This window comes from Eulemur rufifrons, chromosome 20 (genome assembly GCF_041146395.1).
Source record: "Eulemur rufifrons isolate Redbay chromosome 20, OSU_ERuf_1, whole genome shotgun sequence".
NCBI lineage: Eukaryota > Metazoa > Chordata > Mammalia > Primates > Lemuridae > Eulemur > Eulemur rufifrons.
Genome location: NC_091002.1, coordinates 38,669,459 through 38,694,051, shown reverse-complemented (window position 1 = coordinate 38,694,051; position 24,593 = coordinate 38,669,459). Strand labels below are relative to the sequence as shown.

The following is a 24,593-nucleotide window of genomic DNA, read 5'->3' as shown; positions in this document are numbered from 1 at the left end:
AACAGGAAGCTGCCCCACACACACTCTGACCGCATACCTGCACTCCTCACAGCAACCTGGTTTGTGCAAGTGCAACGAAGGCTTCCTGAAATGGAGCCGCAGTGTATGATCTAGAGTTACTTTCCTTTTAAACCTCAATTCTTTTAAACTCCTAGCCCCATGCCCCTTATACGCCAAGCTGTTGGTGGCACACAGCTAAGAGCTAAGTCCCTCCCTGCCTTACAAAGTATCAAAAGAAGCCTTGAACCACCTCCTCCGACCAAATCAGAGGGTGTTACTTCCACTTCCCCTTGGAAGCCAGAGAATATTCTATGTGGCTACCTGGCCATATCAAGGAATGTAGTATAATATAAATTAAATGAGATTTACAGGTATAACTTTTATCTAAAGCTCAATCTCATATATTGACTTACTTGAAAGACCAGAATAACTAATTTCAACAGTATTTCAAGAAAAAGGCCATGTAAAATCACTTTATGCCACTACCTAGAGCAACACTGTCCAGAAGATCTTTCTGTGATGATGGAAATATGTATCTGTGCTACCTAATAAGGTGGCCGCTAATCACATGTGGCTACTGAGCATTTGAAATGTGGTCATTCATTCAACTAAGAAACTGACTTTTTAATGTTATTTAAATTTAAAAGGCCACATGCAGCTAGCGGCTATAATGTAGGGATAAAGCGGAAAAGGCAGAGCAAGAGAGCCTGAGTGCAGCCATTCTGACTGATACCAGACTCTGACCACCCTGAAAAAGGAATTCGCCAGCAAGCTGCCAGCCCAGGACCACCCAAGGATGGACGAATTTATAAGCTGGATGCTTCACAAACTGTGCCTACCTTTCGGTGACAACAGTTTATGATTAAGTGACCTTTATGGCCTGACCTCAAGACAATGCTGGTCATGTACAGCTGTCTCTTAACAGAATTTTTGAACACATAACAATGTTACCGTTGCCTCATAAGGGGTCCTCCTCCCTCTGCTCGGGAGAGGACCCCTACTCTGTCTGTGGAGTAGGATCTGCTGTCTTGTCTCTGTCTCAATAAAACTTTCCTATAGCTAGTTGGCTTGCTCTCAAATTCATTCCCACAGAGCTAAGAACCCACTTGGTGAGCTCAGGGGGCTTTCCTCCCTTCATTGGGACACCCCATGCATCAGCTACCCTACTGGACAGTGTCAAATGTAGAGCAAATCATAGTGGGGAAGGAATAGCACTAACTTCTTCAAAAGTAACAAACCATAGAGACACAAGTAAAGGGAGTGTGTTTAAAGCAGTGGGAAGCTGGTTCCCAGCACTACATGTTGGAAATGTAGGGTTTTGGCTTATAAGTAGGAAATTTAACAAAAGTAGGGAATTTTAGCTTATAAAAGCAGTAAATTCAGAGGAGGCATAGACACCTGCCTCTTGCCCTTCCCCCTCCCCCAAAAATCCATTATTGAAAATCCCATTCTTTCAAGTAGACGAAGAGCAGTCAATTTAGTTTTGGTCTCATGAATACCAATTCAGCTAAGATTATGAAACCTTGTGAACAAAAATTAAATGAAGACAACTGCAAATAGTGTGAATATAAATTACTTTGGTCCCAGATCTGGTTCTCCAAGTGCTGACAATAAGAAAGTAATTCTCTTAATAAATTTCACAGCGGCTCAATATGCCTAACATGGGCTTACCACAGAAAAAACATCAACTCTTCTTTTCTGGATTCCTTGGTTTCAAAGCTTGCATCATATAAAGCATAGCGACAATCTTTTTCAGGAAGCATTCCCACAAAATGCTTGAAAGGATCAGTTATGGTTACACCAACGTCTCCAACCAAGATCTCTTTGCCTTCTTCTACAATGATGCACTTTTTGTCTGCACTGAGACAAAAAATGACAGCCTTCTTTCTTTTTTTGATTTCTTCTGGTGTGGAGCATTTCCTAACTTTCATGTCATAAAAAATGCGACATACTTCATCAGCAACTTGCACTCCTGAGGCCTATAATGAGAAAATAAATAAAAGGCTTACAATTTTTATTGTGCCAAATGTGAAACACCATTTAACTTATTATAGATGGCATATACTTAAAATTTTAAAGGTATATGCATTATCCAATTAGAAAACTAGAAAATCTAAGCTGTAATCACTACTAATTTCAGACATCAAACTTTTTTAAAGATCACATATATAAGTCATTCATCATTATTATGTGGAGGTAAGGAACAATTCAGCTACAGCTGCCTCTCCTATCTTAAAACCTAGAAAGAAATGCTTCTTAAGGTACTGGATTATTTTTTTCTTATATAGGTTGCTAAGACTGGGGGCAGATTATCTCCACAGTTTGTATATTAATGATTCACAAAATTCCTTTCATAATTCACAGAAGACAGTCACAGCTGCTGGGTTGAGAAAATTCCATTCCTACAGCATCTCTTTCTCTAATAAAAGAAGAATTATGACAAGATTTTTGTTCTATTCACATTTCAAAATTATGTGATCAATATTTAATAACATTATTAGTCACTTGCCATTAAAATTTTGTTTCTAAAATCTGCAAGTTTTAAATTAAGAGTAGAATATATAAGAAAATAATCACTGCTATAACAAAGAGGGTAACTTAACCTTTTATCATGTTATACCTGTTATTCTGGGATGAAGAACAGTTAAATAACATCTTGATGGAACAAGATCTTAAACCAACCTTTAATCTTTTCATCTTAAAGAATGTGCTGTTAACATTACTACATCCATAATTTTTTTATGCTTCATTAACTACTTTGCATGTTAGCTTTTCTAAAGCAAGAATTAGAATATTAAACAATGCAAAATATTAACGATACCCAAAATTAATGTCAAGTAATTTAAAAAATAAAAATGCATATTTAAGAGGAAAAGATAACCCCACAAAACAGGAGAAAATATTTGCAAATCCTATAAGAAACTTGTATTGAGACTATATAAAGAATTCTTACAACAATAAAAAAGACAACCCAATTAAAAAATGGCTAAAGGATTTGAATAGACATTTCTAGAAGAAGATATACAAATGGCCAATAGGCACATAGAAACAATGCTCAACATCAATAACCATTAGGGAAATGCAAAATCAAAACTATGAAATACCACTTTACACCCACTAGGATGGCTAAAATAAAAGAAATGGACAGTAACAAATGTTGATGAAGCTGTGGAAAATCTGGAATCCTCATATACTACTACAGAATTATAAAACGGTGCAGCTGCTTTGGCAAACAGTTTGGCAGTTCCTGGAAAAGTTAAACATGGAGTTAACATGACCTAGGAATTCCACTCCTAGGTATACACACAAGAGAAATGAAAACATGTCCACACAACACCTGTAATACAAATGTTCACAGCAGCATTATTGATAATAGACCAAAAGTAGAAACAACTCTAATGTCCATCAGATGATCAATAGGTTTTTGAAGTTAATATTTAAGAATTAAAAACAGATCTCCACTCCTCTAACTCCCTAGTCCATGTTGATTTATAAGTCACATTTGACCCAACAATTTTTAAAAGAAGGCAACATTTGAAGCTTTATATGCAGCCAACCAATAGCTGACTATATCTGTCAGTAAGTATTCCTTGCATGCAGAGTTTACAGTAGGGTTTGCGCTCCTGGGAGAATCTAATGCCTGATGATCTAAGGTAGAGCTGAGGCGGTGATGCTTGTGCCGGGGAATGGCTGCAAGAACACATTATCATTAGCAGAGAGGTTTGACTGCACAATAAATGTAATGCATTTGAATCATCCCAAAACCATCCTCGGTCTATGGAAAAATCATCTTCCATGAAACCTGTCCCTGGTGTCAAAAAGGTTGGGACCACTGTAATCTAATACAAGACTGCCCATGCCCACTGCCAATCACCTCCACCCTCCAATTTATTCTCTACATTGCAGCCAGAGATGTGAATCCAATCACCATACTTAAGACATTTCAATGGCTTTCCATTGATCTGAGGGTAAAAACAGCAATGATACGGTTCTACCCACCTCTCTGGCCTTATCTTACAGCATACACTCTCTCACTCTGTCTCTCACTACCCTGGCCTTGTTTTTCAATTGTTTGTATGTATCATGCTCCCTCCCACTTCAGGGCCTTTGCTCATACTGTATACTCTGCCTGGATGTAGCACTTCTCTACAGTTCTTTGGCTAATTCACTCTTTAGACCTCAGATCAATCTCAGTTTGCAGAAACATCAAACTCCCATGAGATCACATATCTCTACCCCATAGCACTTACCACAGATTCAATGCTCTATCTTTAAAATTATTTAATTAATGTCTGTCTCCCTAAGAAGACTCTAAGTTCCAAAAGGACTATAAGTTCCTTAAGATAGACTGTGTCTGTTTCATTCATTATTGTGCTCCTCTGAAAGAAATCAAAGACAAATGAGACCCCTAAGAAAGTCTGACTAATGGAGAAGACAAAGACAGCATATATTAATTATAAAGCTTTAATACTTGGTAGAACATTCATTATTCCCTGATAGACTCCAGTGGAAGGGCATTTAAAGAAGTTAGAGCTTAAATGGAAGGAGCGCGGGGACAGAGGAGCAGGCAGTCAGGGAGTTTTTCACCAGGAAGCATGGAAGCTGACTTGAAGCATTCCAAAACAAGGGCCCTGAAAGGATGAAAACATAGTTCCTGACAAAGAGAACCCAGCAAATACAATATGAGAGGAAGATAAGGCAGAAGGCAATTGGACATTTGGACTGAGTTTCAGTGGAAAAGGCTCCAGTGGCAGGCTCAGGAGTCTGGAGATACTGGATATTTTTAAAAAGAAAATGTAAGATGACCACAGTTGTGCTTTTGGAAAACATATCAAGCTATGCATAAGAGAAAAAGAAAAGAACTGTAACAGGGAAACCAACTAAAAGGCTAGTTCAGCAAGCAAGGCGAGAGGTGATAAAGGCCCTCACTAGGTTAGTGACAACAGTACTAAGGAGAGGACGGGATGAGTGCTGACACTACATAGGTACAATCAATTGTCCTTGACAATCACTGAACTGGGAGAGGGAGGGTGGAAAGGAAGGACTCAGTTTGGTAATTAGGAGACTGATTAATGTTGCCAAATGCTTACTTCCTAATCTTTCCATCTTGGTGGCCTTAGAGACTTTGATATTAGAGCAATATGGTTCTTCATGCCTAGTAACATTATAATAACAAATTCTGCCTGTGCACATAATCAAAAAACCACAAGGAAAAGTGTATGTTACAGTCAATGAATATACTTAAGTTCGTTATAGCTTGGTTTACTTAGTATATCCTAGAAATAGCACTGACATGGAAGAAATGAACATTGAACAACTGGTCCCTACATTCTTGATAACGATTTTTATATAGTAAAACTAAAACCATGAGAGCTGACTAAGGAAGCAGGAACTGAAGCCTGGCCCAACACTGCCCAGAGCTCCTCCCTTCCTCTAAACTCGGTTCTCCCAGTGACAGCACATCTCCTCTCAACAAGCTGGTAGCTCTTTTATACCTTTGACTTTAGTGGGTGAATTGGAAATTTGGGGTACAGATTAGTGGGATGGAAAGAAGATAAAATAATCCTAAAGAAACTGCAGTTTATTAATATCTTGGAGATTGGCCGGGCACAGTGGCTTATGCCTGTAAGCCTACCACTCTGGGAGGCCGAGGCGGGAAGACTGCTTGAGCTCAGGAGCTCAAGACCAGCCTGAGCAAGAGCAAGACTCCGTCTCTACTAAAAATAGAAAAATTAGCTGGGCACAGTGGCATGCACCTGTAGTCCCAGCTACTCAGGAGGCTGAAGCAAGAGGATTACTTGGGCCCAGGAGTTTCAGGTTGCAGGGAGTTATGATGATGCCATTACACCCCGAGACTTTTGTCTAAAAAAAAAATAATAATAATAGTAATAATTCCTGTATTAATTTTGATGGATTTGTTATCACAAAGCAACATCATGGTGAATCTTAAAACAAAACAAAAATGGTTGTAACAACAATATACAGAACCATTTGTTTTTTATCTTTACACTGTGCTTTCACCTAGTAGAAAAAGGTCCTCTCCCATCAGTCCCATTTTTTAAATATTTGTCTAAAACATTAGATTATTAAGACTAACTTGTTCAGCTGTTGAGAAATCTAAAGTGTATTCTAAAAAGCAAAATCTAATCCAGTTTTGATTTTAAATTTATTTTTTAAAAGTTACTGATATTCAAAAACACAGTTTTAACAATAAAGACCATTAAAGGATAGTCTGACATAGCACCAAAATTTGCTGCACAGTTGGGAGGAAAAATCTTGAGAGCAAAAATAGACTGCTATCATAACAAGAGCTCTGTGATTACCTTAAAAAGATATGCTATCCACAACTCCAGTTTCTCCGTGTTCTGTACCAGAGACCATGGAGAATAACAGCTGCTCTTAGAGCTCCACCCCCATGTCAAAATAGTAGCTGTTAAACAAATACTTCACTGCATTTTATCTTACTTGACTACCAGTTTTTAACTTGTTCATTAAGTATAATAGATCCCAAACCTATATGAGTCTCCTCTGGCAGAGCTTGTATGAAACACTGAAAGTATAAAAAACAAATTAAAAAGAACATAATCCCAAGAAATATGGAGGTTCAAATTAGGAAGAATGAGTGAAATTAGTTTGAGAAGCACTTAGATCCCTACATCCCCCCTCCAGAACTCCACCCTGACACCCCCCACCCCCCTTACCCCTAGATTTCTGTAGTTTATTCTTTAAGAGAGGGCAAACAGCAGTTTTCTGGCCTGATCATCATACTGAAAAGAGGATATAGGTGATTACACATAAATGACTGTTAAGACCTCCCCACCACCACCATGAAGCCTGACCATGAATTACTAAATCCTTAGTCGCACTGTTCTAGAGAGCTGTGCTGTCCAATAGAACCTTCTGCAATGATGCAAGTGTTCCTTTTCTGCACTAACATAGTAGCCACTACCATGAGTGGCTACTGAGCACATAATAAAACAGAGGAACTAAATTTTTAATTTTATTTTAAATAATTTAACACCTAAAATTAACACAAAATTACCTCTCTTAATACTTGAATAGTATGTTTTGGGTAAACAAATTCATAAAACTACATCATTTCTTGCCTTGGAAAACAATATATTACTTAGCTTTATTGAATACTCCTGTCATCAGGAACCTCAGTTACCACACTATGCAATGACAGAATATTGCCTCCAAAGCTGAGGATTTCAACTCCATTTTACTATAATTATGGTTGTTTCTGAGAGAAAGGAAGAAATTTGGAGGAAATTCAGATACACTTTTTGTTTTTGTTTAAAGTACATATTCTGAGTGTTAATTTGAAAGCGTCAAAACAACCAAAATGAAGAATGATCATAAAGTTTCATAGAAGAGGGCTTGACTTTAAGCAAAGACTTTAATTCTTACAGAGGGCATAACAAAAGTTCTCTTATTCCTTGAGGGAAAAAACGCTGGCTACTGAGGAACAGCTGAAATAATGGATTTAATACTTTAATAATGGTTTATATAATAGCAATAAAGGTAACTTTATTTTATATGATATTACACATAGGGCTATTTCAGATAAATTTTAAAATTAACTGGGAATATGTTTTTTAAATAAATTAAGGAAGTCAAATACTGAATTTTTTAAAAAGAAACTATGTTGTCCTTCTTATAAACAGAATTTGGAACATACTTAACCTTAGAAGACCTTTTTAACCAGAGCAGAAAGCATACCACAGGACTGAATCAGACTTATGAAAATCATATAACCTGAGCAAGTTAGCTAACTTCTCTAAGCCTCAGCTTCATCACTTGTAAAGGAAATTGAAAAGACAACACACACAGGGTTACCTAAAGTACAGTTTCAGGCAATGGAACCATTCAGTAAGCAAAGATTCTTATTATTAACCAGAAAATCTGGTTAGAGCTTCTTCAACTCTTTCTGGTTATCTATGTGGCCAATTTTTATTAAAACCTTTGGATAATGGAACGCTATGGATAAAGAAATCCAGACAACTTAAAACTGGTACTGGAAACAGTAATTTCTATTTATTCTCTGATGACCAGAACTATGAATTAACAACAAACCTGGCATTTGATATGTAGTTCTTCTTTCTTTCCATGACTATTAAATGCTTAAATAGCAGAGACATGCAACAGCAAAAGAGAATGATGACAGTCCTCTTAACACTGCCAAGATTCAGTTACACTACCTCCTACCGTTCTACGCACAACTATCATCTGCAGCCATAAATCAAAATCCACAATGATGAAAACTGGGGCCTATAAGGTGAGCCAATAGGTGTTGTCCTAAAATCTGTCCCTTCCCAGTATAGACAGGCATACCTTGGAGATATTTCGGGTTCAGTTCCACACCATAGCAATAAAGCAAATACCGCAATAAAGCAAGTCACACATTTTTTGGTTTTCCAGTGCATATAAAAGTTATGACCAGATTATTCTGTAGTCTGTTAAGTGTGCAATAGCATTATATCTAAAAAATACAACGTATGGGCTGGGCACCGTGGCTCACGCCTGTAATCCTAGCACTTTGGGAAGCCAAGGTGGGAAGACTGTCTGAGGCCAGGAGTTAGAGACCAGGCTGAGCAAGAGCAAGACCCCATCTCTACAAAAAAATAGAAAAATTAGCCACGCCTGTAGTCCCAGCTACTGAGGAGGCTGAGGCAGGAGGATCTCTTGAGCCCAGGAATTTGAGGCTGCAATGAGCTATGATGACGCCACTGCATTCTAGCCAGGTTGACAAGAGTGAGACCCTGTCTCAAAAAAAATAAATAAATAAATAAATAAATTAAAAAAACAATGTACATACCTTAATTAAAAACACTTTATTGCTAAAAATTGCTGATAAAGAGATACAAATGAGCACATGCTCTTGGAAAAATGGTGCCAACAGACTTCCTCGATACAGGGTTGCCACAAACCTTCAATTTGTAAAAAATGGAATATTTATAAAGCACAAAACAATAAAGCAAAGTGCAATTAAACAAGGTATGCCTGTATTACTCAAGCAAGCACACAGCAAAGCCCGAATCTCTGGGTAAGTTCAAAATGTGTAGAGCTGTTGCCTACAATCTTTTAGATTGTGCCTTGCTTAAGGGTGCCTAGCCAAAGGGGCAAGAGAGAAATGAATTCAAGTTCATGTTCCACTAGCCAAACTCTACACCTGCAGAACTGCAACTATTTGGAGGAGTGCCACCTGCTTGTCTCCTGAGGCTGCATCAACCAGCAGGTACACCATTTTCTAATTTGCACAGCCATTAATAGGCTATCAGTGATCCAGAAAATGTTCCAAGTTAATGCTCTGCCTTCATACATTAGTTCATCCCCCCCCAAAGCAAGGTAAATATGTTAAATTTACCACCAATTTCCAATTATAGAAATCCTATTTCACCTACAGCAAAGTACAGATAATGTCCTTGAGGATGATAGCCCATGCAGACCAAATAGCAATTATATTTGCTATATATTACTGTTTAAAGAGTTCCACCAAAACATTTGCATAGTTAAACCTCACTTAGTTGGAAAAAGTAAGGTTCACTTAATAACCTAAACTCTATAAACCAGCCTCCTCACCCCACCAACAAGAAGGAAAAAACCTTCAAACAAGTCAGAAAAATCATCTCAACAGCCAAAGTAGATTAGATATTTAAAAAAGCCTGGTTACTAAAAATAATCTATCTCACTCACACTGTATGCAATCTTTTTTGTAGACAATCCTAACAAGGTTAACAGGTTTCCTACTCAAATTGAGAGACAGGAATCAGAAAGGGAAAGTAGGCACAATAAGAAATTTTATAAACCCGATGGAGAAAAGAATATTCCCCAGTTTTCCCCATCTACTGCCACCACCCTCGTGCAAACAAACAAACACACACCTAGCTTAAAAAAATGGAGTGGAGGGGGGGAAAGCAATCCAGGGATGATAGGCAAATAGTCCTATGCCATTATTGTTTTCTTTGGTTTGTCAAGCCTTTTATGCCCTATCTCTAGCCTCCTTTCCCACTTCTTCCTGACATGTGCCCCTTGATTCCAGTCATGTACAACTCTTTACAATTCCCTGAATACACCATACTCTTGTGATGCTTTACCTTCCTCTTCTTCACTTGGTTATTCAAGTCCTCCACGGTCAGCTCCAACATAATCTCCTCTGGGAGAGCAACTCCCTACTTGGCCCCAATCACCATCTCTAATCTAAATTACATGATCCTTCCATATACAAACACATTTATTTCTATCACAGTATGATCTAGTACTGTGATTAATTGTCTGTTGGTTGAATCCCTCACCAGACTGTGCTTAAGAACTCTCAGTATCTTTATCAATCCCCCTGCCCAACACACACACACACACACACACACACACACACAATATCCCCCATCTACTCAGAATTGTGAAGCTAACTAAATGGTTAATCAATAAAGGTTATATACTTTAGTATTTCTGTTTTAAAACTTGTGGATATGTACTTTTTATTTTTAAAAATGTCTAGTATGTAAGCATCACTTAATTTCAAGATGAATGCTACATGAAAGGCATTAATGCATATGTTAATCAACATGCAAAAAGCATGACCTTTATGTAATCAATATCCTATAAAACAGTGGTTCCCAACCGTTTTGGCACCAAGGACCGGTTTCACAGAAGACAATTTTTTTCCACAAACCAGGGATGGTTTCAGGATGATTCAAGCGCATTACTTTTATTGTGCATTCAAACCCCTCTCCTAATGATAATCTGTATTTGCAGCCTCTCCCGGGCGCTAACATCACCGCCTCAGTCCCACCTCAGATCATCAGACATTAGACTCTCATAAGGAGCACAAAACCTAGATCCCTCGTATGCATACTTTACAGTTGGGTTTGAGCTCCTGTGAGAATCTAATGCCGCTGCTGATCGGACAGGAGGAGCTCAGGTGGTGATGCAAGTGATGGGGAGCGGCTGTAAATACAGAGGAAGCTTCTCTTGCTGGCCTGTCCACTGCTCACCTCCTGCTGTGTGGCTGGCTTCCTACCGGGCCACAGACCAGCACTGCCACTGGCCCAGGGACTGGGGACTGCAGCTATAAAACACATTTACACATTTCAAAATTTTTTCAGTCATCAGCCTTGTTAGCCATCTGAGTCTGCAGCTGAAATAATTTTCAAAAAGCACTACATACTTAATTAGATGTATCTATTAGAAGTTTTATACAAGGTAGAATGACTGTTTAAGGATTTATCAATATTAGAAAAAGAAAAAAAAATCTTCACAATATTCTGCCTCATCCTTCACTAAGATAGGAAACAATTAAAATATACCCCTCCATGGGGAATGGAATAAAACTCAGCAACAAAAAGGAACTGGTGATGAACAAATGCCTTATGCTACGTGAAATGAAGCCAGACTGAAAGCATATGACTGTACGATTCCATTTATATGGCATTCTTGCAAAGGTAAAACTATAGGGATAAAAGAGAGATCAGTGGTTGTTGGAGATGAGAGAATGTATTAATAGGTGGAATTTTTTGGAGTGAAGGAATTATTCTATATTTCGATTGTGGTAGTATTTACACAACTGTATACATTTGCCAAAACTTGAAGAACTTACACTAAAAAGGGTGAATTTCACTCTACGTAAATGATCCTGAATAGAAAAAAATTATACATACATCTAATCTTTAATTCAAGTTTAAGAATATAAAAAATATTCTACTCCTCTTTGAGAAAGAGCATATTAAGCAAATAATAAGCTAAAGGTGAAAGATTTCTCTTGATTTAACAATCTTAGTTTTCTCTGGATAGTTAGATAGCATGTCAATGAATATCAAACAAATTTGATGCTGTTGTGGTTAACTGACCTACTTCTGTTTCCCCATCACACCGTTTCTAAGCACTACCAATTCCTCCTTAAATGTGTATTTCAAATGTATTCCCACTCATCTATTCTCAAGATTTCATATCATCCCCAAGATTAAAAATCTTTAATAATGCCCAAAAACCTTCAAAATAAGGTCCATATTCATTAACAGAACATAAAAAGCCCTTTATTGTCTGAACCAACCTACTTTTCCAGATTCATCTTCCACCACAGGCAATCCTATTTAATACTCACTAATACCTTTCAGAAATCAATTTGGCCATTTATATAAAGAGCCTTAAAATAATCCATACCCTTTGACCCAGCAATCCCACGTCTAGGAATTTATTTTGGATAAATAACCTACATAATGATAAAAAGCAGACAGCAACCCAGATATCACTACTATACAATTCATCTTTGTAACCAAAAACCACTTGTACTCCCTAAATCTAGCAAAACAAAAAAATAAGTAAAATTTTAAAATGAAAACATCCAGAAGAAAAAAAAAAAAAAAAAAAAACGCAGACAGCCCAAACACATAAAAAGAGGAGAACTGCAAAGTAAATTATAGTATATCCACAGGATAGTTTCTGATGTAGCTATTAAAATCATGTTTAAGAATTTTTTCATTGACTTACTGGCCATTTGCACATCTTTAGAGAAATGTCTATTCATATCCTTTGGCTAAATGATCGGGGTATCTTTTTATTGTTCAACTGTAAGAGTCTTTTATATATTCTATATACAAGCTCCTTGCTAGATATATGATTTGCAAATATTTTCTCCTATTCTGTGAGTTGTCTTTTCACTTTCTTAATGTTCTCTGGTCCACAAAGGTTTTTAATTCTAGTGAAGTCCAACTTATCTATTTATTCTTTTGTCACTCTGTGCTTTTGGTGTCACTGCCTAGAAATGCTAAGAAAACTACCAACAAAATTGCCTAATGCAAGTTCATAAAGATTTATGCCTATGTTTTCTTCTAGGAGTTTTACACCTTCAGCTCTTACACTTAGATCTATGATCCATTTTGAGTTGAATTTTACATACAGGATGAAGCAGGGATCCAAATTCACTCTTTGCATATGCATATACAGTTGTTCCAGCACCATTTGTTAAAAACAGTATTTTCCCCCTACTGAATTAACTTGGTACTCTTATCACACTAGGACATGGGAAATAAAGTTATGTACTTTACAGATGAACTCAACTGTGTGAGAAAAATCTGTATTCGCAGTCTCCAGATAATCACTCTCTCATACCCTTATTTGCATTACAGTATGTATTAAAATCTGTAATTATTTTATTCATTTTTTACTTATTTCATAACTACCTCCCCCATTAGGATGTATACTTTGTAGGGAGAGGGACTTTGTCGTGAATATTATTGAATCTCCAGAGGCCTATGACAGTACTTGGTTCCTAGAAGGCATCTAATAATTATTTGTTGGAAGAATGAGTGTGAATGTGTGTGTCTGTGTATGTATATATGTATGTATATTTATTTAGAATGGCTTGAAAGAAAATGTCCCAAATGTTAATACTTTGTTTGGAATTGCTATTAAAACTAAGTTTTTCCTAATGTTCTAGAATGAACATACATTACTCTTACCAGCTCCAAAATTAAGGTATTTTAAAGATTTGTAATCCTTCTGGATCAATTTTTTATTCCTCAAAGTTCTAAGAACCTCAATTTTTGCCAAACTATTTTGGCTTCTTTTAGAGGTCCCCAAGCACTAATGACACCATCAAATATCTAGTAGCTGAGGTCTAAATCTTAGGAGTCATCCTTTATAATCTTTCTTTCCCTTATGCCACACATCCAAATTATTAGTAAGTCCTTCCAGCTCTTTGGATGTGGGGGTACCAAAATATGTATCAAATCTAACCCCCTCTTACTATCTCCACTATTAACAAATTTTAATCGAAGCTACCACCATCTATTGTCTGAATAATAGCAATAGTTTCTTAATTGGTTTTTGCCCCATTTGTAAAATCTCCACACATCAGCCATAGGGATAAATCACATCTTATATTACTACTTAACACCTCCCCACCACCACACATCCAATGGCTTCCTGATGTCATCAGAATAAAATTCAAATTCCTCACCTTTGGCCTAATGACACTTCCTGGTCTAGTTCTTGCCTATCCATTTCCTACTTATTTCCCCCTTGTTAACTGAATTGTAGCCACACAAGGCTTTTCTGTCCCTGGCTATGTCAAGCTCATTCTCTTCTCAAGGGCTTTCTACTTAGAGTTCCTTCTGCCCTAAATGTTCTTTACATAGGTAGCCCTCTCTTGCCATGCAAGCCTTACCTCCAAAGTCATCTATAAGAGGGCCTCCCTAACAATCCTAACTAAAGTAGCCAACTCTTCTAGTACTCCCTATTGACTACCTTATTTTTTTTATACCACCTACCACTATCTGACATGACCTTGTCTTTTTTGCCTCTTCCTCCACATTAGAATGTAACTTCCACGTGGAAAGAACTTTTTCTGCACTATATCCTAGTGCGTGGACCCTATTTTTAGCATGTAATAACAGTTATATGCTAGTTTGGGGCATATAAAAATACCTCAAATATTTGTTGAAAAAATGATTGCTATTATAAACATTGAGGTGATTCTTCACTAATTACTTCAGAAAAAAATATAACTAAGAGTGGAAGACAAGATATTTTTACATCAAGAATCAAGTTACCTGAAAAATCAAATTAACAGGAACTTTGAACTATTCTAAAGATATATCCAATTAGGTAGAGATACCATGGAATACTATATGATTAATGCTACACCACCAGCAAGATCTCCATGCTTTGACAGCCCAGGAAATGAGTGATTCTGCAAGATGAGAGGTGACTGTAGAAGTTGTCATGTCAGAGAGCTCTTCCCAGAGTTGACCCTTCAAGAATAACTTGCCCTTTGAACAGCTAGGCAAAAATCCCTTTTCAAAGACTTAAATAAGTGATTTTGGCTTTTTCCATTCAGATAGCAAGTAATAAAAAAAGACTATTAATCTAATTAGATCCAAGGTTGCCACTATTTAATATTATTATTTTAGCCAACATTGATAAACACTTTACTACATGCCAGGCACTACTTTAAACTAGTTATATGCATCACTCATATTGTTGCAATGGTAGGTACAATTATTCCCACTTGGAAGAATGATGAAATTGAGGCACAGAATAGTAAGTTACCTAAGGTCATAGACTTAGTAACTGGCAGAGCCAAGATTCAAAAATCACAGAAGCCAGACTCTGAGCCTTTGCTTTTAACCACTTGTCAGTATAGTTTAACAGAAAGGACAATAATACCTACCTCATTGGGTTGCTATAAGGATGGAATGAGATAAGGTAACACAATGCCTGTCATAATGGGAAAAACAAATTATCTAAGACAGGATTCCTTCTTATTTTTTCATTTGTTATGCCCCCACATACTTTTTTCTATGATTCAGTTGCCTCAATGAGCATCAAATTCTATTCAGTTTCATTTTTAAGGAAAGGAAGGGAACAGACATTATTGAGGGGTTTCTGTATGCCAGAATCATTTTAAAGGTATTACTCTACTAATACCTGCCTTAACTATCTTGAAAGATTTTCACTTGTAAGACTCAAATTAAATTGTAATGCAGTATACAAAGAAAAGGTATTATTCAATTAGTTCAGTACTTAAAACTCAATTTCCATTGCATTAAAAAAAGGTATAAAGGAATAGAAGGTATAAAAATTAAAATAATCTATCTCCATGGAAACTGGTCCTTTGTCATAATTAAGAATGCCCTCTCGTTCTTTGAGTAACATCTGTGTGGGCCTGCTAAGAGAGAGGTATCTTGCTATTGAAACGTACAAACCCTGCCAGGCATGGTGGCAGGTGCCTGTAGTCCCAGCTACTTGGGAGACTGAGGGAGGAGGATAGCTTGAATCCAGGAGTTCTGGGTTGTAGTGCCCCAGGCCAATCAGGTAACTGCACTAAGTTTGGTATCAACATGGTGACCTCCCATGAGCAGGGGGACCACCAGGTTGCCTAAGGAGGGGTGAACAGGCCCACGTCAGAAATGGAACAGATCAAAATGCCTGTGCTGAAATGTATAAACCCCATCTTAAAAGCACTCAACAGTCTAGTTTCACAAAACATCCTAATAAGTGCTACAAAATAAATTCATATGCTAGCTTAAACATGTGCAGAAATGCAAAGAATTAGGTTAGCTGGTACCCATACTAATTTCCCATTACAAATTAAATAGGCCACTCCACAAAGTCTAAGCCTGGTCCAATAAAGTGGCCACTAACCACATGCAGTTTATAAAGTGAGTCCTTTAAATGTGACTAGTGGGACTGAGGAACTGTATTTTTAACTTTATTTCATTTTAATTAACTTAAATTTAAAAATTGATTCTTAACACCATTAATAGAAAACTTATATCTGAAGCAACTTGGTTAGATGAATCTACTTTTTCAATAGTAAATTTTATGGTATCTAAATAGAGATCAAATATTTCCAATGAAAATTTGGCATCTGAATTGATGTGCTTTCAGTGCAAAACATACATACCCTGGATTTCAATTTTTATGAAAAAAGAATGTAAAATTTCTCATTAATTTTTATATTCATTAAATGTTGGTATAATATTTTGGATATATTGGTTTAAATAAATTTCACCTTTTTAAATTTTTTTTTACTGGGTCCACTAGTAAATTTAAAAGTACACACATAGCTCACATTCTATTTCTATTCGACAACATTGGTCTAAAGAGTAAACATTCCTATAACTAGAGTGTTGCTCTGAAGAGTCTTATGATGATTTGAAAATTCCTCAAAGCTCCTGAGCTTAATAACTGACTTCCAGAACAAGTTGGAAGAGTCTTACCTGTATTTGCCTGTGCTTTAGCGTTAACTCTATTACAACTGGCTAAGTACCCCTTACCCAAAATGCTTGGGACCAGAAGTGTTTCAAATTTAGCACATTTTCAAATTTTGGAATATATGCATATACACAATGAGATACCCTGGGGATGGAACCCAAGTATAAACACAAAATTCATTTGTGTTTCATATATACCTTATACCCATAGCTTGAAGGTAACTTCATACAATATTTTTAATAATTTTGTACATGAAACAATTTTGACTGCAACTATCTCATGAGGTCAGATGTGGAATTTTCCACTTCTGGTGTGATGACACTCAAAAAGTTTCAGATTTTGGAGCATTTCGGATTTCTGGATTAGGGATACTCAATATATACAAGAAAATACCAACAAAAAGTGTGAACCAATTAAAAATAAATGCCAATTACATTTATAAGCTATTTTCTGAAAGTAAACCAAGATAGGAATATGGGTAGGAAATTCATTTTTGCTTTTCTGTGATAAGGCAAACAGAGGTAAAAACCTATAAAGTAATGTAAAACTGCTTACAGGACTAAACAGACTTCCTTTGATGTGATCCAAAAGCACAAACACAATGACAAATGACCTTCCATCTGTAGTATGAACTTAAGTTTCTATCTTTCAAGCGCTCATCTATGCCTTGCTATAAACAGAACAAGTTCTCAGCCTTTTCACACCTTTAACTAGAGATTAAATTGTTCATTTTAAAACTTTAATTGCATTTTTTACCAAAAATCAATTGCTTTTTAAAAATCTACATACAAATTGGTTCTTCCATTTTAACTTAAAGCAAATTATGGAGCAGAGTAAGCAGCATGTAAGCAGTACAATGGCAGCTACTATAAAACTAATCTTAGAGCTAAGAAGCACTCTAGACTAAAAACTATTCAATTCAACAAGGGTCCTTGCACAGAACTTTTCATGATGAATATAATAAATATGTTCAAAGTATTACTGAGATGCATGAACCTTATGTTTATTTTTTTAAATCTATACCTCTCCGAATGGAAAATATCAAGAAAAACAAATAGGAGATAGCTCAGAAGTACAATTCCAAGTGAAAACTTCTCACTTCTAACATTAGTGCACAGGGATAGCAGAAAAGTTGTGGCTGAAATATTTCTGAAGCATTAGGTGTATGCCTTTCATAGATAGTCTAGAGAGGAATATTATGCTATAAGGGAAGTAAGCTCAAGATACTTTAACAATCTTCTACTTATTTCTTTATATGGTCTGTGGTTTACATATGCAAATAGCAGTGCAATAAAGAGACTCGATCTAGTTACTCAGACTATAGTGTTGGTTTATTAAATTCAGATTTTCAAGAGTTGCAGGATTTTTTCAAATTTCAAGTGTGGTATGCTTCATCTCAAAGTATTACTGAAAAAAATACATTATAAAGTTACATTTTAACATAAAAACACTAATAAAAAACAGTCATGGTTATTTGTTTTGTATGTTTGGTTTTTAGACTTTGTTTGTTTGGTTTTTAGACTTTATTTAAGAGAAGCCTTCGGTTGGCAGCAAATTTGAGCGGACAGTACAACAGAGTTCCCATATATACCCTATGTGTTTGGTTTTAATGTTTTGGCTAGATGAATCTGCCTAGGAAAGAGAGAGAGGAATAAGTATAAACTGGAGGATGTTAATCTCCATGGCGCTTGGCAAAGAAGGAACTTTATCCTCAATCACTTTACATCCTACTGCTACCAGGAGCCTAAAAACAGCAGGTCGCTAGAATCCACAGAGTATTGAACTTCTGTTACTTAGCAGCTTAAGAGGCCTAGAAAGAAACTTATGTAGCAGAGGAGAGGAATATTATTAGTCCTCAGTATGAAGTTCCAGCATTGTGACAATCACGTTCTTGGGGATTTTTTTAAATGCTGGACTTGCTTTATGGCTCCCCAAATAAGCTTAGATGAAGACATAACAAGTATTTACACAATGTCAGGTTTACAGAATGCAGCATTCAAAAACATAACATGAAATAAACATATGAAAAGATACTCAACTCATTGCTAATCAGAAAAAAGCAAATTAAATTAATAAGAAACCATTTCACATCCATCACATTGGCAAAAGTTTTATGGTATTTTTCATAACACCAAGTGGTGAAAGGAAATGGAGAAACAGGCTATAGATGAAGTGGTGCAAACTGGAAAAAACTAACAGTAGAAAATATGTATGTATGTCCTCCAACCCAGGGCTTTCACTTCTAGATATATACCAAGGAGAGATACACACCAGGGGGCAAAAAGTAATACAATGTAAGATATAGCATGGCAATCACCTATCGTAAAAACTGTTTAAGTAGACCAAAAATTAAATTTAAAAAAGCAAAAAATTGGGGAAATTTCCAAACATCCATCAATAGGTGAATGGATAAACTTGTACAGCCATACAATGGAATACTATTTAGCAGTTAAAGAACCAATTTAAAAAATTAGCCAGGTGTGGTAGTGACACATGCCTGGGAGGCTGAAGCAGGAGGATCCCTTGAGCCCAGGAGTTTGAGGTTGCAGTGAGCTATGATGACGACACTGCACGCTAGCCCAGGCAACAGAGCAAGATCCTGTCTCAAAATAAATAAATAAAGAACTAGAGCTACAGCTAAAACCAAAAAAATCACCTCCTCAAGAAACCCACAAAGTTTAATTTTTTTTCAAAGAGGTACAAAAGAATACATGAAGCTTAACATTTATATAAATTTTAAAAACACATCACGGCAATACACGTTATTAAGGGTACATTATCTATAGCTGAAAGTATGGGAATATCAGTGAAAATGAAATGTATTAATTTCAGGTGACTATGTTTAATTTTACCTGACTCCTGTGCACCTGGAAAGCAGTGATGGTTAAGAAATCCACCCCCATCATTTTGTGCTCTGAGAAACAGGTAGCTAGCTGAAAAGGACTGGCCTGTTGCATATTCCCAGAAAAGAAATTAGAAATGTTCTCCTAATTGCAATAGCCGTCTTCTTAATTGGCATATTATGTCTTTGACACAAGAGTGGTTAGTCATCTCTGGGGAGGGAAGGGAATGGGATGAGGAAGAAGATGTATGTTTAGCTGTTATGGTAACATAAAAATCTGAAATAAGGCAAAAAGTTTATTTGGTAGAAAGAGATCTGTTATTCTGTATACTTTTCTTCTTAAAATGTTTCAAAATTAATGTTTAAGTTATTTTAAAGCTTGATATGGAGTCAGAAAAAGTGTTTGTCACAAGTCAATTAATCCTTTACAATCTGTTTTTTCATATGTTAAATAGATACATGAACACATGTCCAGCCTACTTCACTGGTTGTTATAACTGAAAGTACTTTTGCTAATCACGTGGTAGAATACATCTGTAATTCCTAAGCCAATTAACTCAGTTTGTTGGAGCAAAGTTCAGATGAAAGTAAAGGTAAGGGTTTATTTATCATGCAGACCTTTAATTCTATTTCCGGGGCAAGATTACACACCTACTTTCCAGACAGCCATATAGTTAAGCTGAAAATGCACACTTTGGTTACAAAAGGAGGCAGGCAAGTCTGCGTGGGATATCTCAATCCATACCCAATAGAACCACTGAGCAAATAACCCTAGGAACTTGATGGTGGCCTGGTAAATAATCTCTGTATAAGGAGGCTGGCACACCCAGTACACACACACAAAAGTTTTGTTTGATGTGTGTAAATGCAGTTCAAGGAGGTAGACTTTTTTTTTTTTGGCAACACGAAATCTCATTTTAAAGTGCCCAGGATGATGATTTTTTGAGTTGGTTTCAAATTGCTTTATTTCAAGTGCTTCTAGAAGACTTGGTGAGTATCGGGAAGTGATTCTGCTAATTTAAAACAAATCCATCAGTGGTTAAAATTTAATATGAAAAAGAATAAAAAGAAACTTGGAACCAAGCATCTAACCTAGGATAAGAACCACAGTATTCTCTAATTGCTGGACTGAACTAAGACGCTCCTGTGCTCATAAAGCTAAATACAAAACTAATCTTTAAAAATTGTCTTCTATATTCTGAATTCTCATTCTAAACAGGTATCTAAACAAGAGTAGTTTGTAAGGTCTTCCTGACCTTCTTAAGGCCAACAATTTTAAAATGTATTTGGAATCTGCTCAGCTTTATTTGTCTCCCCACCAAAACCAGAAAATGCAACACACTCTTCCTTTACTTGAATGTACAGAAGCACAGAAGTTAAGCTTTAACTGAAACTAATCATTTAACTGAAGTTAAAATGTTTGGTCCTATTTTCAAATAGAAAAATAAAGTGTCTTAGCAACTCAAAAAAACCAGAATGTCAAACCAGAAGACCCTAGAGCAGGCTCCAGTCCACTTTAAAGCACTTGATGGTCTTAAACTTATCAGAACTCAAAGCCTAAAGAGGTTAAAAAGACTTAAGGTGCTGGGCCTTTGTAGCTTATAACATTAAACTAAACAAGAACCAAAAACGGAAAAATATCAAATCCCTATTACATATCTTCAGTCATTAAGAAACTACCTGTTAATTTTTTTCTTTCCCTAAAAAGCCAGCCTGCATCTTCATGAAAGTGGCAATACCTCAAGAAAACCAAAATTCTAATTCAGTGAAGTCTGTATGCAGACAAGCTATTACCAACTGCTTCCAGGCAGACAGATGCACTAACAGTGTAACATTTCTAGCAAAGTCTGGTAAGGCTTTGCCTGCAAATCATTGACCAAAAATGGTAACAGTCTGTGCAGACTACAGAAAATGACAAAACGTTCTACCTGATCTGATCCCCTGGTTGAGAATACTGTTTTACAGCAGATTAGAGTGACAGCTTAGAAAGGGAAAAACATGGAAATTAAGCAAAATGTCCACCATATAGAAAATACTGAGCAGAATCTATTTACTTTTTAGTGACCTCGGTAAATTAACTGACTTTTTAAAAGCTCTTAAATTTGCCTGTATTAACATACCAGCTTCATGCCCACACCCTGCACATTAAGTTCTGGTAGAACCAAACTGTTTACAAGTAAAATAAAATTTCTAACCATACATGGACAAATTGGACAGGAGAGGGTTAAAAGAGACACTGCCAAGCTTGACAAGCACAATGAGAGTGCTGCTGAAAGCTGACTGCCAGATTAAAAAAAAAGAAGAAGAAACAAAGCGGCTGCAAGGCCACCCTGTTCTACATCATGCCTGGGTCATGCTCTTTAGCGATCATTCTGCCCTCTAGAATCGTTCAATAAAGGCCTTATTTTCCTTATGGAGATGGACAGACCTCAACGACCGAAACGCGCCCGAGTCACTGGCCGCTTCAGCGCCAGCTTTCGGGAAACCCGCGCCAGCAAGACTGTCGCCGGATTCCGACGCCCTCCCTCCCGCGACCCCGGGATCTACTCCACGGTGGGGGTGCTCCACCCGGGCCACTCGTGCGGAAGCACCGGCCTCGCAGCAACTGGGAGCGACGCAGCAGCGGGGGATCCGCCCCAGGGTTCTGGGGCCCAGCCGAGCCGGACGAAGCCCGAGACCATGCTCCGCCCGGAGACTGCAGCCGGCCCGGGTCCCTGCCTCGGCCGGGTGCGGCTCGCCCTCCTCAGCCCCGACTCCACGGCGTCCCGGAGATACGTCCCTTGGCCGCATCAGCCCGCGAGTCGGGCTCCCTCTGACTCACCATCTTCACCGCGGTGGTCGCAGGGACGCAGGGGAGGGAGCCGGCGGGCGCGGAGACTGCAGAACGTCCTCCTCACAGCTGCGGGCCGAGAGACCGAGCGCGGAGCTGACGCGGCGGCGCAAGTCTAAGAGGGGCGGGCGCGCCTCGGGCGAAGCGCGGCTGCGCACGTCACGCACCGCCCGCCGTTGCTACGCAACCGGTCGGTCTGGCAACGCCCCGCCCCGGCGGCCGTCCGGACTCCGGGCGCGCGGGGGCCTCCCTCACCTGCCCGAGGCTTGGGGGGCGGGGTCCCCTTCACCAGCTCTGGTGTTTGGAGGTGGGGGCCAGTCCTCCCTCGTCTGCTGGGGGCGCGGAAGCGGATTGGGCTGACGCCTGAGGACGAGGAGCGGACAAAAAATGACAGGCGTTTGTGTGTTTGGGGGGGGGGCTCCTTCTTCCCCTCCTCGGGCGGGGCCATGTGGCGCCCCGCCCACTGCGCCCCCGATGCCCTTACATAGAAGTAGCCACCTGGCCAGGTGTGCGGCGCCGCGGGGGGCGGGGCCGAGGAAGGGGAGGAGAGGGGGTGGGCGGGGCCCGCAGAGGATGGGGTCACGCGGTAGGAGCAGCTGGAGCGGAGCCGCAGGCCGCGGCCCGGGGGACGCATCCCGCATTTTTTACCTACTTTGGTGCGATTCCCGCCACCCTCCCCTGATTGGCCGAGCCCGGTACTTCGGGCCCTCGCGTGAGGGGAAAAATCTGCACATTTTTCCTCCTTCCCGAGGCGACCGTGGCCGTTCAGAGTGTTCTGTGAGTCACCGCTAATTTCAGGTCTGGAAAAACAAGGAGTGATTTATTTATCTTTGGGAACAGCCGCGGGAAGGAGGCCTGGCGGCCCGCAGGGGTGTGGCTGGGAAACGGCAGCGTTGTCTTAGGATGATGGCGCCAGCCCCGCTGCTCCGCTTTTTTGGGTTTTTAATTTGGGATTGTGTTTTTTCTAAGGGCGGTTGCATCAGAAACACAGTTTCCAGAGGGCTAGAAGGCATCCCAGCGTTTTTCCTGAGGGTGTTTTTGTGGGAAATAAAGGGAACAGAAAGAATTTACAACTGGGATGATTATTCAATATTTTCACTTAAAAAAAGTTTTACTTAATTTAGGCTACTGAGAACATCGTGGCTTCTTCCAAAACTATTTTAATTCTACAAATATGGGGCTTTTGGACAAGATGGTCAGTATGTTTTTTGCTTTTTTCTGGGCACTATATAAAATCTAGGTTGTATGTGGCTTTTGTTCTGCCCACTCAACATAGAAATCCATTTTACATTACTCTCTTTTTGTTAGGACAGTAAGCAAGTTCTGGCAATTTTAAGACTCTACCACCTGCTACAAGATTTTTGGCAGGCGAGAGCAGTGGTTCTCAATTTTAGCATGCAGCAGAATCACCTGAAGAAGTTGTTCAAAGTCAGATTTTTGTGCCCCAACCCCAGGGTTTCTGACTCTGTATTTCTAAGGTAATAATTTGCATTTTTATCAATTCCCAGGTGGTGTTAATGATGCTGGTTGAAGACCACACTCCTGGGCTGAGGAGAAAGAACCCACCTGTATCCAACTGCAGCTGGAATTCTATTTTTCTGTCTACCTAAGACTCCTCCTCCACCTTTAGGTATCAGGCTTCCTTTCTAGTCCAAAAATGAATAGCACTCATTTAAGGACACACGTCTGCCAGCTCCAGCCTCTCACTTCTGCATTTCATCCTCCACTCTGCCACCAGAATTATGTCCAGACGTTAGGCTCTGGTCCTGTTACTTTCCTGCTTAAAATTTTCTCCCTCCGCCCGCTTGCTTAAAAGTTTCAGTGGTTTCCTCCAGAATCCTCAACAGGTCAGTGGCCTTTCTGCCTCTGGCCTAAGCCTACTTTTTCTGTCCTATCTCCCACATCTTCCAGAGTAGAGCCACTGGTCTTCCCGGACTAAACTTCTCATTCCAAAACACTTGCACTTCCTAACTGCCATGATGATGGTCCTGTTCATTTCTCATCCTGGAATGTTCCTGTCACCTCTCCCATCTGAAGACTTCACTGACCACATCCCAAGGGATAGATTGTGGTTCCTCCTTCTATAATCCTGCAATTCATTGTTTCTCAAATCGCAATAAGTATCAGGTGAAAAGAACCCAAACTCTGTCAAATAAATTAAAGAGGTTTATTCTGAGCCAAATTTGTGAGAAATTACACATAAAG

General features: G+C 38.5%; 1 protein-coding gene across 1 annotated transcript in view; it reads right to left on the bottom strand.

The window, feature by feature from the left end:
- DSTN (destrin, actin depolymerizing factor) overlaps positions 1-22,502 on the bottom strand; it is a 28,306-nt gene extending 5,804 nt beyond the window's left edge. Inside the window, exons 1-2 of the mRNA XM_069495534.1 lie at positions 22,380-22,502; positions 1,672-1,979 (exon numbers count right to left, since the gene is read on the bottom strand). Of these exons, the coding sequence (XP_069351635.1) occupies positions 1,672-1,979; positions 22,380-22,382 (311 nt within the window). The 5' untranslated portion in view covers positions 22,383-22,502. The remainder of the gene's footprint in view (positions 1-1,671; positions 1,980-22,379) is intronic.
- Between the last annotated feature and the right edge of the window lie 2,091 nt (positions 22,503-24,593).